The sequence below is a fragment of the Lutra lutra genome, chromosome 2 (assembly GCF_902655055.1).
Source record: "Lutra lutra chromosome 2, mLutLut1.2, whole genome shotgun sequence".
Lineage (NCBI taxonomy): Eukaryota > Metazoa > Chordata > Mammalia > Carnivora > Mustelidae > Lutra > Lutra lutra.
Genome location: NC_062279.1, coordinates 65,891,727 through 65,907,140, shown reverse-complemented (window position 1 = coordinate 65,907,140; position 15,414 = coordinate 65,891,727). Strand labels below are relative to the sequence as shown.

Sequence of the window (15,414 nt, the reverse complement as noted above, 5' to 3'; positions counted from 1 at the left end):
TTTCCCAACACCATTTATTGAAGAGGCTGTCTTTGTTCCATTGGACATTCTTTCCTGCTTTGTCGAAGATTAGTTGACCATAGAGTTGAGGGTCTATTTCTGGGCTCTCTATTCTGTTCCATTGATCTATGCGTCTGTTTTTGTGCCAGTACCATGCTGTCTTGATGATGACAGCTTTGTAATAGAGCTTGAAGTCCGGAATTATGATGCCACCAACTTTGGCTTTCTTTTTCAATATTGCTTTGGCTATTCGAGGTCTTTTCTGGTTCCATATAAATTTTAATTATTTGTTCCATTTCTTTGAAAAAAATTATTTGTTCCATTTCTTTGATAGGAATTGCATTAAATGTGTAGATTGCTTTAGGTAGCATAGACATTTTCACAATATTTATTCTTCCAATCCAGGAGCATGGAACATTTTTCCATTTCTTTGTGTCTTCCTCAATTTCTTTCATGAGTACTTTATAGTTTTCTGAGTATAGATTCTTAGTCTCTTTGGTTAGGTTTATTCCTAGGTATCTTATAGTTTTTGGTGCAATTGTAAATGGGATTCACTCCTTAATTTCTCTTTCTTCTGTCTTGTTGTTGGTGTAGAGAAATGCAACTGATTTCTGTGCATTGATTTTATATCCTGACACTTTACTGAATTCCTGTACAAGTTCTAGCAGTTTTGGAGTGGAGCCTTTTGGGTTTTCCATATATAGTATCATATCATCAGCAAAGAGTGATAGTTTGACTTCTTCTTTGCCGATTTGAGTGCCTTTAATTTCCTTTTGTTGTCTGATTGCTGAGGCTAGGACTTCTAGTACTATGTTGAATAGCAGTGGTGATAACGGACATCCCTGCCGTGTTCCGGACCTTAGCGGAAAAGCTTTCAGTTTTTCTCCATTAAGAATGATATTTGCAGTGGGTTTTTCATAGATGGCTTTGATAATATTGAGGTATGTGCCCACTATCCCTACACTTTGAAGAGTTTTGATCAGGAAGGGATGCTGTACTTTGTCAAATGCTTTTTCAGCATCTATGGAGAGTATCATATGATTCTTGTTCTTTCTTTTATTAATGTGTTGTATCACATTGATTGATTTGCGGTTGTTGAACCAACCTTGCAGCCCTGGAATAAATCCCACTTGGTCGTGGTGAATAATCCTTTTAATGTACTATTGAATCCTATTGCCTAGTATTTTGGCTAGAATTTTTGCATCTGTGTTCATCAAGGATATTGGTCTGTAGTTCTCTTTTTTGATGGGATCCTTGTCTGGTTTTGGGATCAAGGTGATGCTGGCCTCATAAAATGAGTTTGGAAGTTTTCCTTCCATTTCTATTTTTTGGAACAGTTTCAGGAGAATAGGAATTAGTTCTTCTTTAAATGTTTGGTAGAATTCCCCCAGGAAGCCGTCTGGCCCTGGGCTTTTGTTTGTTTGGAGATTTTTGATGACTGTTTCAATCTCTTTTCTGGTTATGGGTCTGTTCAGGCTTTCTATTTCTTCCTGGTTCAGTTGTGGTAGTTTATATGTCTCTAGGAATGCATCCATTTCTTCCAGATTGTCAAATTTGTTGGCGTAGAGTTGCTCATAGTATGTTCTTATAATTGTCTGTATTTCTTTGGTGTTCGTTGTGATCTCTCCTCTTTCATTCATGATGTTATTTATTTGGGTCCTTTCTCTTTTCTTTTTGATAAGTCTGGCCAGGGGTTTATCAATCTTATTAATTCTTTCAAAGAACCAGCTCCTAGTTTCATTGATTTGTTCTATTGTTTTTTTGGTTTCTATTTCATTGATTTCTGCTCTGATCTTTATGATTTCTCTTCTCCTGCTGGGTTTAGGCTTTCTTTCTTGTTCTTTCTCCAGCTCTTTTAGGTGTAGGGTTAGGTTATGTACCTGAGACCTTTCTTGTTTCTTGAGAAAGGCTTGTACCGCTATATATTTTCCTCTCAGGACTTCCTTTGTTGTGTCCCACAGATTTTGAACTGTTGTGTTTTCATTATCATTTGTTTCCATGAATTTTTTTCAATTCTTCTTTAATTTCCTGGTTGACCCATTCATTCTTTAGAAGGATGCTGTTTAGTCTCTATGTATTTGGGTTCTTTCCAAATTTCCTCTTGTGATTGAGTTCTAGTTTCAGAGCATTGTGATCTGAAAATATGCAGGGAATGATTCCAATCTTTTGATAATGGTTGAGACTTGATTTAGGACCCAGGATGTGATGTATTCTGGAGAATGTTCCATGTGCACTAGAGAAGAATGTGTATTCTGTTGCTTTGGGATGAAATGTTCTGAATATATCTGTGATGTCCATCTGGTCCAGTGTGTCATTTAAGGCCTTGATTTCCTTGTTGATCTTTTGCTTGGATGATCTGTCCATTTCAGTGAGGGAAGTGTTAAAGTCCCCTACTATTATTGTATTCTTGTCGATGTATTTCTTTGATTTTGTTATTAATTGTTTTATATAGTTGGCTGCTCCCACGTTAGGGACATAGATATTTAAAATTGTTAGATCTTCTTGTTGGACAGTTCCTGTGAGTATGATATAGTGTCCTTCCTCATCTCTTATTATAGTCTTTGGCTTAAAATCTAATTGATCTGATATAAGGATTGCCACTCCTGCTTTCTTCTGATGTCCATTAGCATGGTAAATTCTTTTCCACCCCCTCACTTTAAACCTGGAGGTGTCTTCGGGTTTAAGATGAGTTTCTTGTAGGCAACAGATAGATGGGTTTTGTTTTTTTATCCATTCTGATACCCTGTGTCTTTTGATTGCGGCATTTAGCCCATTAACATTCAGCGTAAGTATTGAGAGATATGAATTTAGTGCCATTGTATTGCCTGTAAGGTGACTGTATGTTTTCTCTGTTTCTTTCTGATCGACTACTTTTAGGGTCTCTCTTTGCTTAGAGGACTCCTTTCAAGATTTCTTGTAGAGCTGGTTTGGTGTTTGCAAATTCTTTCAGTTTTTGTTTGTCCTGGAAGCTTTTTATCTCTCCTTCTATTTTCAATGATAGCCTAGCTGGATATAGTATTCTTGGCTGCGTGTTTTTCTCATTTAGTGCTCTGAATATATCATGCCAGCTCTTTCTGGCCTGCCAGATCTCTGTGGATAAGTCTGCTGCCAATCTAATATTTTTACCATTGTACGTTACAGACTTCTTTTCCCGGGCTGCTTTCAGGATCTTTTCTTTGTCACTAAGACTTGTAAATTTTACTATTAGGTGACGGGGTGTGGACCTATTCTTATTGATTTTGAGGGGGGTTCTCTGAACCTCTTGAATTTTGATGCTTGTTCCCTTTGCCATATTGGGGAAATTCTCTCCAATAATTCTCTCCAATATACCTTCTACTCCCCTCTCTGTTTCCTCTTCTTCTGGAATCCCAATTATTCTAATGTTGTTTCGTCTTATGGTGTCACTTATCTCTCGAATTCTCCCCTCGTGGTCCAGTAGCTGTTTGTCCCTCTTTTGCTCAGCTTCTTTATTCTCTGTCATTTGGTCTTCTATATCGCTAATTCTTTCTTCTGCCTCATTTATCCTAGCAGTGAGAGCCTCCATTTTTGATTGCACCTCATTAATAGCTTTTTTGATTTCAACTTGTTTAGACTTTAGTTCTTTTATTTCTCCAGAAAGGGCTTTTATATCTCCTGAGAGGGTTGCTTTAGTATCTTCCATGCCTTTTTAAAGCCCGGTTAGAACCTTGAGAATCGTCATTCTGAACTCTATATCTGACATATTACCTATGTCTGTATTGATTAGTTCCCTAGCCTTTGGTACTGCCTCTTGTTCTTTTTTTTTGTGGTGAATTTTTCCGCCTTGTCATTTTGTCCAGATAAGAGTATATGAAGGAGCAAGTAAAATACTAAAAGGGTGGCAACAACCCCAGGAAAATATGCTTTAGCCAAATCAGAGGAGATACCAAATTGTGAGGGGGGGAAAGGGGATAAAAAGAGGTTCAGAAAGAAAAAAAAAAAAAAAAAGAAACAATTAAAAAAAGAAAACCAATAAAGAAAAAATATAAAAAGGAAAAAAAAAATATATATATATTAGATAAACTAGTTAAAAAACGTTAAAAAAGAAAACGGTAAAAGTTAAAAAATTTAGCAGAAGAAGAAAAAAAATTGAAAAAGAAAAAAAAATTAACTGCAAGGCTAAAGAATCATGGGGAGAAAGCCATGAGTTCCGTGCTTTGCTTTCCCCTCCTCTGGAATTCCGCCGCTCTCCTTGGTATTGAAACTGCACTCCTTGCTAGTTGAACTTGGTCCTGGCTGGGTTTCTTGTTGATCTTCTGGGGGAGTGGCCTGTTGTAGTTATTCTCAAGTGTCTTTGCCCCAGGCGGAGTTGCACCGCCTTTACCTGGGCCTGTGTGAATAATCTGCTCCAGTTTGCTTTCGGGAGCTTTTGTTCCCTGAGCTCTTTAGTAGAGTTCCGGAGGGCAGGAATGAAGATGGCGGCCTCCCGGTCTCCGGCCCGGAGGAGCCGAGAGCCCGGGGCCCCACTCCTCAGTGCGCCCTCAGAGAACAACGCCCAATTACTCCCGTCACCCTGGCCTCCGGCCGCGCTCTGAGCTGACCGAGCCTGCGACCGTTCAAGGTAACCCCGAGCTGAGAATCACTCCTTGGCTCTGTCTCTGTAGCCGGCTTCCCTGTTCTAATACCTGTAAGCTCTGCGACACTCAGACACCCCCGATCCTTCTGTGACCCTGCGGGACCTGAGGCCACGCTGACCCTGCGTGGCCTTCACCCCGGTTAAGCCTCTGGAGCGATGTCCCTCAACGGAACAGACTTCTAAAAGTCCTGATTCTGTGCTCTGTTGCTCTGCTGCTTGCCGGGAGCCGCCCCTCCCCCCGTGGTCTATCTTCCTGTCGCTTTGGATTCACTTCTCCGCCAGTCCTACCTTTCAGAAAGTGGTTGATTTTCTGTTTCTAGAGTTGCTGTTCTTCTTCTCTTCGATCTCCCGTTGGATTTGTAGGTGTTTGCAATCTTTAGATAAGCTATCTAGCTGATCTCTTGCTACCTGAAGTAGCCTCAGCCTGCTACTTCTCCGCCATCTTGACTCCTCTCCCGCATTATATTCAGTTTTACAGGAAATACAAAGCAAGTAAAAGACTTTTAACTTTAGAAAGGAAAATAAGATATGCAGGAGACAACAAAATAACTTGAACTAAATATATAATATTATTCACAGAGAGTCTAAGTAAGTATTGAGGAAATGCAAAGGCAGGAGGACATCAGTATGAATAGTTATTTAACTAAATTTTTAGGTTCTAAGTCAGCTCTGGTTCAGTTACTGATTCCTTGCTAATCTGATGGAAACTTTTTGGTTTCTTTCCAAATTTTGATATTACATTTTCTCCAGGTTTGTTTAATATCAGGATATTTTCTTCTATCCTACTGTCTGTTAAACTGGGATTACCAGAAAGATTTCTTGTTTTTCTACCTATAGAAATAGTGAGTATACTCTTGCTCACTCCCACCCCAGCATTCAGAATCTCTGTCCACTGTGGAATATCTGTGAAGATTGTTGGCTCCGTGGGGGCTTGTGAACATTTAGTCTGATGTATGACTGTGGTCTTCAAACTATCATTTTATAACTTTTGACTGACTGTGGAATAAGCTGGAATCTGCTGCATGTCACCTTCTGTGCCTGGCTTCTGAGGAGGTCATTAGCATACATCAATTTGTGAATGATTACCTTGAGGATTTTAGTGGAGGGTTTACTGCTTCTTGAAGTGGAAAAGTTATAGCTATATTTTCTAGTGTGATGCCTATATACGGGAGAAAATAATGCACAACCTTCTCAACTGCATGAGTCTGTTTTGTGAGTAAACCATATAAAATATCTGAAATACTCTGGACTGTCCTGGAAAAATAATTTGTATAGCATTTAGTTTCATTTTGGGTTTGGGCTGTTTCGTGATTAGGAAAGCTCCCTTTGCCTGTGAGATCTCACCTCCGGACGCTAATTCTTGTTCACTGGTGTTTACCTTAATTGCATTGCTGATGAACCAGAAGCATAGAGCAATTCCAACCAAGATATTGTCTTTATTATAGAAGCGCTTATAAATTTTAAAAGGAGATTGGGAAGAGACGCCCAATTATCTAAAATGTGAGAACACTTATTGTAGAAGTTCACTACGGGAAGTAGGTGGGCCAGAGATAATGCTAGTGAGTTGAGGAATGCTTCAAATTACTCAGAAAGCTTCATAAGAAATGTGAGGGCTTATACATCTCTAATAACCCTATGCTATCCTTTTATATCACTCTGGGTTTATAAAAGTCCAGAAGTTAGAAAATTGGACAGCCACATGCAGAAAAATGAAACTGAAATATTTCCTTACACCACACACAAAAATAGACTCAAAATGGTTGAAGGACCTCAATGTGAGAAAGGAATCCATCAAAATCCTTGAGGAGAACACAGGCAGCAACCTCTTCAACCTCAGCCGCAGCAACTTCTTCCTAGAAATATTGCCAAAGGCAAGGGAAGCAAGGGCAAAAATGAACTATTGGGATTTTATCAAGATCAAAAGCTTTTGCACAGCAAAGAAAACAGTCAACAAAACCAAAAGACAACTGACAGAACTGGAGAAGATATTTGCAAACAACATATCAGATAAAGGGCTAGTATCCAAAATCTATAAAGAGCTTGTCAAACTCAACACCCAAAGAACAAATAATCCAGTCAAGAAATGGGCAGAGGACATGAACAGACATTTCTGCAAAGAAGACATCCAGATGGCCAACAGACACATGAAACAGTGTTCCACATCACTCGGCATCAGGGAAGTACAAATCAAAACCTCAATGAGATATCACCTCACACCAGTCAGAATGGCTAAAATTAACAAGTCAGGAAATGACAGATGCTGGCGAGGATGCGGAGAAAGGAGGACCTTCCTACACTGTTGGTGGGAACGCAAGCTTGTGCAGCCACTCTGGAAAACAGCATGGAGGTTTTCAAAAAGTTGAAAATAGAGCTACCCTATGACCCAGCAATTGCACTACTGGGTATTTACCCTAAAAATACAACCGTAGTGATCTGAAGGGGCACGTGCACGCAAATGTTTACAGCAGCAATGTCCACAATAGCCAAACTATGGAAAGAACCTAGATGTCCATCAACAGATGAATGGATAAAGAAGAAGTGGTATATATATACAATAGAATACTATGCAGCCATCAAAAGAAATGAAATCTTGCCATTTGTGATGATGTGGATGGAACTAGAGGGTAGTATGCTGAGCAAAATAAGTCAATCAGAGAAAGACAATTATATGATCTCCCTGATATAAGGAAGTTGAGAAGCAACGTGGGGGGGTTGGGGGTTGGAAAGGAATAAATGAAACAAGATGGGATTGGGAGGGAGACAAACCAAAAGAGACTCTTAATCTCACAAAACAAACTGAGGGTTGCTGGGGGGAGAGGAGTAGGGAAAAGGTGGTTGGATTATGGACATTGGAGAAGGTATGTGCTATGGTGAGTGCTATGAAGTGTGTAAACCTGGCAATTCACAGACCTATACTCCAGGGGCTAATAATACATTATATCTTAATGAAAATATAAAAAATTAAAAATTAAAAAAAAAAGGTCCCCTTTTAAAGTATAATGTGTATGGCCTTTCCTTTACTAGCCTCTTTCCAGATACTAATACTTTCAGATCCTTTATAATCTTTCCATTATTGGCATTTGCTTCTGCTAAAGAATTTTATTTATTCATATTGAGTTGTGACTAAAACATATGATTTATTATGTTTCTTCTTCTAGAGACTTTGTCTTTTTGATAGAGGACAAAGATTCTCTTTGACTGAAATGGGAGAAATTTTATACATAAAAATTAGAATGGAGTAGGATGTCTGCATGGTATAAATTAGGATGTCTCTGAGATAACATTACATTTTTTATTCTTTTATTTTCCTACTCTGCCTCCCTATAGGACACTTACCTTACAATCCTGTAAATAAATTGAGGCAATGAAAACTTATTACTTTTGAGTTTTCTCTAAATTTATATGAAATTAACCAGTCCATAGATGACTCTATTAAATTGAAAGTTTCAGGAAAGAATATATGTATATAAATAAGTATTAGGAAGAAAATTGGAAATGTGAAAACAGTTTGATTCATTCTGGATGGCAAGATTGAACCAAATTTTTACTTCTTTTAAATGATTGTTTCTGAGAAATAATCTAAAATTTCCTCATCTTTAAAAAAAAAATTTCTCTGCGGAAATCCCATGTAACAACTGCCACGAGACTGGAGATATATGAGGGTTATGTTGGCTGACCTTTGCTCTTTCAACCTATTTTCTTAAGCACTTTTAATAATTTCACTTACTTTGCAATTTCAATACGTGTACCTTCATCATAATTCTGAATTTTCTTTTAAAATACCAATGTAACGAGGAGAGGAGCTTTCCTTTGATTTTTGTAAGTGCTACTCAGAAATATGATTTTGCTTTAAGCCTCCTCTAAAAAAAGAAGTCAATGTTCTTGAAGAGAAGAGAGTCAAAAGAATGAGCCTATTAGTTTTCTGATGGGCACACTGTTTGCAATAAAAACAGGAGAGATTCACTGTATGAGGAAGCCAATTAACCGAGGCCTCTCTGTGCAGTGGGATGGCTTCTCCTTCTCCCTGATTAGATGACTTGATGCAATTTTAATACAGAATAGCAGGGCCATAAAGATGATTCGCTTTCCTCTGTGTAACACTAAGCAATATGATCAGTGTATACTTTTCTTGGATAAATATTTTTTTAACCTACATTGATATTTCTAACAGACAAAACATTCTCCGATTGGAAAGGAATCATGCCAACAAAGTCTTCCCGTTTGACTCCTCCCCCAAGCTGGCCTAGTTTGTATGGGTCATCATCAGTGTTTCCGGATTACTGTCCTGTAAGTATTTGTGAAACTGGACATAGAGTTGAATTACCATTTTTTTTTTTTCTGGCAGGTTACTGGGTTAATTTTGATATATGAGATTTTCCTATGGACCTATTTCAGTACTAAAATAATTCTCCACTGAAATTCATCTTTTTTCCTGAAGAAGTGCTTTTCATTTGGTTATCATGTCCTGGGTTAATCTTGCACCATACAGACCATTGTAACTCATAAAACTCCTAAATATGTGTATTACATTTTATTTGAAGAGTACTAACAGCCAAAGTGATCATCACAATGGTTTGCTCAAAATGTGATAGTAACTATTTTTGTAATAGTACCTAGACTGTCAAGTAAATAAAATGGAGGCCAGTGGAGCATGAAGACATCTTTTAAGAGTGCATGACAATTAGAGGACTAAAAATATCCAAGGACAATTTCATGACCACACTTTGATGGTTTTCTGAATGAGGGCTCTCTAAACTGAAATGTGGGACTCTGGGACTTGTAAATGGAATCTGGGGTTTAGTATTCATCAGGGCAAGTGTAAATAGTAGAGGAAACTCATGTGCTTATATATATAAAAATATAAAAGGTTGAGCTTTTATATTTTTTCCTATAAACCAAAACTTTTGAATCATGTCAAATTTAACTTATGTTGCTAAATTTGTGAGTGAATTTACTAAAGCTAAACACTGTTTTAGACAAGGACATTATATGAATATCATTAAGGAAAATAATACAATATCTTTAACAAAAGCAATACCTATGGAAGGCTGTTTTTATTCTTTCCCAATAAAGGTAAAAAAAAAAAATGAACTGCTTCTAAACCTTTCAGCTCTACCCTGTTTTATACTAACACTGTAAAGGCTGCTCTTAACTGTGTGACAAACTACATTTATTTATTTATTTCTTTTTTTTAAAGATTTCATTTATTTGTCAGAGAGAGAGGAGAGCGAGCGAGCATAGGCAGACAGAATGGCAGGCAGAGGCAGAGGGAGAAGCAGGCTCCCCGCCAAGCAAGGAGCCCAATGTGAGACTCGATCCCAGGACGCCGGGATCATGACCTGAGCCGAAGGCAGCCGCCCAACCAACTGAGCCACCCAGGCGTCCCGACAAACTACATTTAAATGTATTTCTTTGGAAAATATATCTAGCAAGAGTACATTTGATTGTGGAGAGATCTGAACATAAAACTGGGAGTATTTATTCATTGCTGAGTAGGAAATTAGGAACATATGAGGCTATTAACTATGGTTTTGACATAAAAGATAATGCTTCATGTATGTGCACTTGTCTAAACAGTTTGAAGTGGACTGGAGTGGAGACTGGGTGAGCATTAATAGGCCTTTTGCATCAGTCCAGTTAGAGGCTTGTATCTTATCCTTGCAAACCAACTGTATGGGGGGCGGTGTGAATGGTAAGAGGGAGTAAGAGTCAAACCTTCAGATTTCTTTCCTGAAGCTTATTGCATTATCAGTTCCTCCACTGAAAGTCTAAATGGTTTTTTTATTTTTTTAAATTTTTTTTTACTAAGAATTGCTCTTGTTTATCCTTTAAAGTAATCACCTTTATCCTTTAAAATAATCATCAAGTTCTAAGTAATCTTTTCACCGCAATTTTTTATTGTGGTAGGATGTACATACATAAAATTTTAACCATTTTGGGGGTGCCTGGGTGGCTCAGTTGGTTAAAGCCTCTGGCTTTGGCTCAGGTCATGATCCCAGGGTCTTGGGAATGAGCCCAGCATCGGGCTCTTTGCTCAATGGGGAGCCTGCTTCTTCCTCTCTCTCTGCCTGCCTCTCTGCCTGCTTGTGATCTCTGTCAAATAAATAAAATCTTTAAAAATTTTTTTAGCCATTTTTAAGTGTATCGTTTGGTGGCATTGAGTATACTCCCACTGCTTTGTGACCATCACTGCCATTCATCTCCAGAACTTTTTCAACTTTCTGAACTAAAACTCTCTACCCATCAAATACTAATTCCCTGTTCTTCCCTCCCCTCATTTCCTGGCAACAAACATTCTACTTATTGTCTCTTGTCTTTTGATGTGTCCTTTTGTGACTGGCTTATCTCACATAGCATAATGTCTTTAAGGTTCATTCATGTGATAGCATGTGTCATAGTTTCCTTCTTTTTTAAAAAGATTGAGTAATAGTCTGTTGTATTTATATACAGGTTCCCCTGCATCTAAAAGTAGAGCATGCCTATGAAACTTTTTTTGTAAGCTGAAATTACATAAGTTGAAGAAATAATTACCATTGATTTATATGTAAAATTTTTAGTGTTCCCAGATTCAAAAAAATAACTTCTTCTAGGCTTTTCTGATATTTTAAGACACATCTTGCTAATAGATGAACAACATACTTGAAGATAAAGCGCAGATGCTCACAGACACAGTTCAAAGCTATGGTAGCTTGATGCTGAGATGCTTGCTGAGTGTAGTTCCCAGGGGAGCTTGGCAAGGCCACTCTCACTGCTTGGGTCTTTTTGCCTTTATAATGGCTGAAAAATGAATGCTGAGTGCTATTTTCACTTTTCATCTTTTTTCATAAAAGCAAAAATCCCTTTGGATTACTTTGGGTTAGCAAAAAGAGGTACTGATGTAGATATTTCTTACAAGGGAAGTGGCAGAATGCAAACTTTCAAAAAGCAGGGAATACTTGTACCATATATTGTTTACCCATTTGTTTGTTGGTGGACACTTGAATTGCTTCTATCTTTTTGGAAATTTTGAATAATGCTACTATAAACATGGGTTTACAAGTATTATTTGAGTCCCTGCTTTCACTTCTCTTTTGGTATTTATCCAGAAGTGGAATTGCTGGACCATATTGTATTCCTGTGTTTAATATTTTAAGGAGTTATCTATATTGTTTTCCACAATGGCTGTACCATTTTGTATTCCCAATATTGATGCACAAGTATTCCTATGTCTCCGTATTTTCATCAGCACCTATTATATTATACGCTTTCTTGATAGCAGCCATACTAATGGGTGTGAAGTGATATGTAGTCTTGATCTGAAGTTTATTCAGTCAGTCCAAAAAACAATTAGGAAATTGAGAGTGTCAAAGCCTGCCTTGGTAAAAGAAGAGTGGAGAGAGGGCATAGAAAACCCTGTCTTTGATTTTGTAGGAGGAGAGAAAAATTTTGTACATTCTGCTTTCAAAACACTCTCTATAGCATAGCTACTCTTCTCAAAATTTTAATTCACTCAAATAAGAAAGTGACTGGGGATATACTGTCTTTTGGCTAAAAAAAACACCATCTCTTTTAAGCCTGGAAGTTTTGTTTTCTTTTTAAAGTATTTTGAATTCTTACATGTTTTCAGTTCTAATTAAATAATAATTTAATAATGTTATATGTCTTTAGTTTTTTTTTTTTTTTTAAGATTTTATTTACTTGTCAGAGAGAGAGGGAGAGAGAGCAAGCACAGGCAGACAGAATGGCAGGCAGAGGCAGAGGGAGAAGCAGGCTCCTGCTGAGCAAGGAGCCCGATGCGGGACTCGATCCCAGGACGCTGGAATCATGACCTGAGCCGAAGGCAGCTGCTTAACCAACTGAGCCACCCAGGCGTCCCTGTCTTTAGTTTTAATATTTCATTTCTGCAACTGCAGTCTTATTGTATTAGAATTATGTTACATTTATAGGTACTTTAAGCAATAGCATATGGCTCCCTGAAACATCTTTAAATGAAGTTAAAGAAACTGCATCTTGAAGAAAAGGTTACTAATGTTACTTTTTATGATCTCTGAGGTACTGAGATATTTATAGCCTTAATTGTCTTGGAAGATAATATTTATTGAAGATAAGTGAACACCTGAAAATGTAATGCCTGTGTAACGTAAAAATTTAATATTATGTAGCAATAATATGGAAAAGACCACCATTTCCATCTTTCTTGCCGCAGTTTCATTTTATAATTATTCTTTAGAAGGTTTGCTAACTTGGGGGGCTTGGGTGGCTCAGTCCGTTAAATGTCTGACTATTGATTTCAGCTCAGGTCATAATCTCATGGGTCCTGGGATCAGTGCTCCGTCAGCTTCTGGCTTGGCAAGGAATCTGCTTGAGATTTTCTTTCTCTGCGCTGCCACCCCTGCCATCCCTCTCCTGCATGTGCACACACATGAGCTCTCTCTCTCTCTCAAATAAATAAATTCCTTAAAAAGACAAAAAAAAAAAAAAAAAAGGTTTGCTAACTTTATAGTAATATGAAGCAATCTTGAAACCTACAACCTGGAGGACTGTAGTTGTGGAAAACAGCCTTGGTATTTATCAAAATTCTGAGAAGGAAAAATTAATGTATTTATCAGTAGTGCTCTTAAAAATAGCTAGGATAAAAACAAATATTGACAGAAATTTGTACATGTGAAATAACTTTTATTCACTAGTTGTTAGGCAACCCTCTCCTCAGCGAGTGGTTATTAATTATGTTGCAGTACTCTCCCTGAGGGGACATATGCCATTTGCTGATACCCTAGAATGAGGATGAAGTGACAAGTGAGGGAATGCCAAGAGTGTGCCCATGCATCCATCTGGTGATGGTGATAGGGCTCAGGGTAGTAGAATAGAGGGGAAAGAGCAGTTGTAGTTGTCTGAGGTGGGAGAGGAGGGTGCATTTCAGGAATTGAAAGAAATTCATTGTGGCAAAAGCACACTGTTTAGTGCTAAGAAATGAAAATGAAGAGGTAAACAGGTCCCTATTATCATCAAGTGCCTTGTTGGAAGACTGTCATTCACCTTATCTTCCTAACCCTGATTACAAAAAATTTGCCTAACCTTGACACTTGGAAATAAGGGATACAAGCAAATAGAATTCAGTTTAATAATTAGTTGCATTATAAACTGTTTTGTGTTTCAGAGAATAAACTGTGAGTCAGTCCTTTGGGCATTTGGTGTCATTCCCCTCCATGCTGCCCACCCGCTCTTCTCTAGGGGAACACATCCTCCATAAGAGAGAAGAAAACAACTTGCTGGTCATATTTTTTTTTAACATACTTATAGTTTCATCTCATAAACAAAAATTTCATTAGTTTTATAGAAACATATTTTTAGAAATGAAAAAAATTTCACATATAACATTCTTCACATAATCTTTATTTTGTTTTTTTCATTTTTATTTTTTATTAAGTTTTAAAATTTCAATTTCAATATAGTTAACATACAGTATTATATTAGTTTCAGGTGTACAATATGGTGATTCAGCAATTTTCCACATCATTACTCAGTACTCATTTCTGAGGAACCTCCACACTATTTTCCAGAGTGGTTGCACCAGATTGCATTCCCACCAGCAGTGTAGGAGGCTTCCCCTCTCTCCGCATCCTCGCCAGCATCTGTCATTTCCCGACTTGTTTATTTTAGCCATTCTGACTGGTGTGAGGTGATATCTCATTGTGGTTTTGATTTGTATTTCCCTGATGCCAAGTGATGTGAAGCATTTTTTCTTCTGTCTGTTGGCCATCTGGATGTCTTCTTTGCAGAAATGTCTGTTCATGTCCTCTGCCCATTTCTTGACTGGATTATTTGTTCTTTGGGTGTTGAGTTTGATAAGCCCTTTATAGATTTTGTATACTAGCCCTTTATCTGATATGTCATTTCCAAATATCTTCTCCCATTCTGTCAGTTGTCTTTTGGTTTTGTTGACTGTTTTCTTTGCTGTGCAAAAGCTTTTGATCTTTTTTTTTTTTAAAGATTTTATTTATTTATTTGACAGAGAGAAATCACAAGTAGGCAGAGAGGCAGGCAGAGAGAGAGGAGGAAGCAGGCTCCCTGCTGAGCAGAAAGCCCGATGTGGGGCTCGAACCCAGGACCTGGGATCATGACCTGAGCCGAAGGCAGCGGCTTAACCCACTGGCCACCCAGGCGCCCCAAGCTTTTGATCTTGATGAAATCCCAATAGTTCATTTTTGCCCTTGCTTCTTTTGCCTTTGGCAATGTTCCTAGGAAGAAGTTGCTGCAGTTGAGGTCAAAGAGGTTGCTGCCTGTGTTCTCCTCAAGGATTTTGATGGATTCCTTTCTCACGTTGAGGTCCTTCATCCATTTTGAGTCTATTTTTGTGTGTGGTATAAGGAAATAGTCCAATTTCATTTTTCTGCATGTGGCTGTCCAATTTTCCCAGCACCATTTGTTGAAGAGGCTGTCTTTTTTCCATTGGACATTCCTTTCTGCTTTGTCGAAGATTAGTTGACCATAGAATTGAGGATCAATTTCTGGGCTCTCTATTCTGTTCCATTGATCTATGTGTCTGTTTTTGTGCCAGTACCATACTGTCTTGATGATGACAGCTTTGTAATAGAGGTTGAAGTCTGGATTGTGATGCCACCAACTTTGGCTTTCTTTTTCAATATTCCATTGGCTATTCGAGGTCTTTTCTGGTTCCATATAAATTTTAGGATTATTTGTTCTATTTCTTTGAAAAAAATGGATGGTATTTTGATAGGAATTGCATTAAATGTGTAGATTGCTTTAGGTAGCATAGACATTTTCGCAGTATTTATTCTTCCAATCCAGGAGCATGGAACATTTTTCCATTTCTTTGTGTC

The 15,414-nt window shown here is 37.9% G+C and overlaps 1 protein-coding gene across 4 annotated transcripts in view; it reads left to right on the top strand.

Moving 5' to 3' along the window:
• The window catches only part of IQCM (IQ motif containing M), a 486,594-nt gene that overhangs the window by 201,604 nt on the left and 269,576 nt on the right, over positions 1–15,414 (top strand). For all 4 annotated transcript variants that reach the window (XM_047717609.1, XM_047717608.1, XM_047717606.1 and 1 more), the window contains one exon: positions 8,766–8,881. In XM_047717609.1, the coding sequence (XP_047573565.1) occupies positions 8,766–8,881 (116 nt within the window). The remainder of the gene's footprint in view (positions 1–8,765; positions 8,882–15,414) is intronic.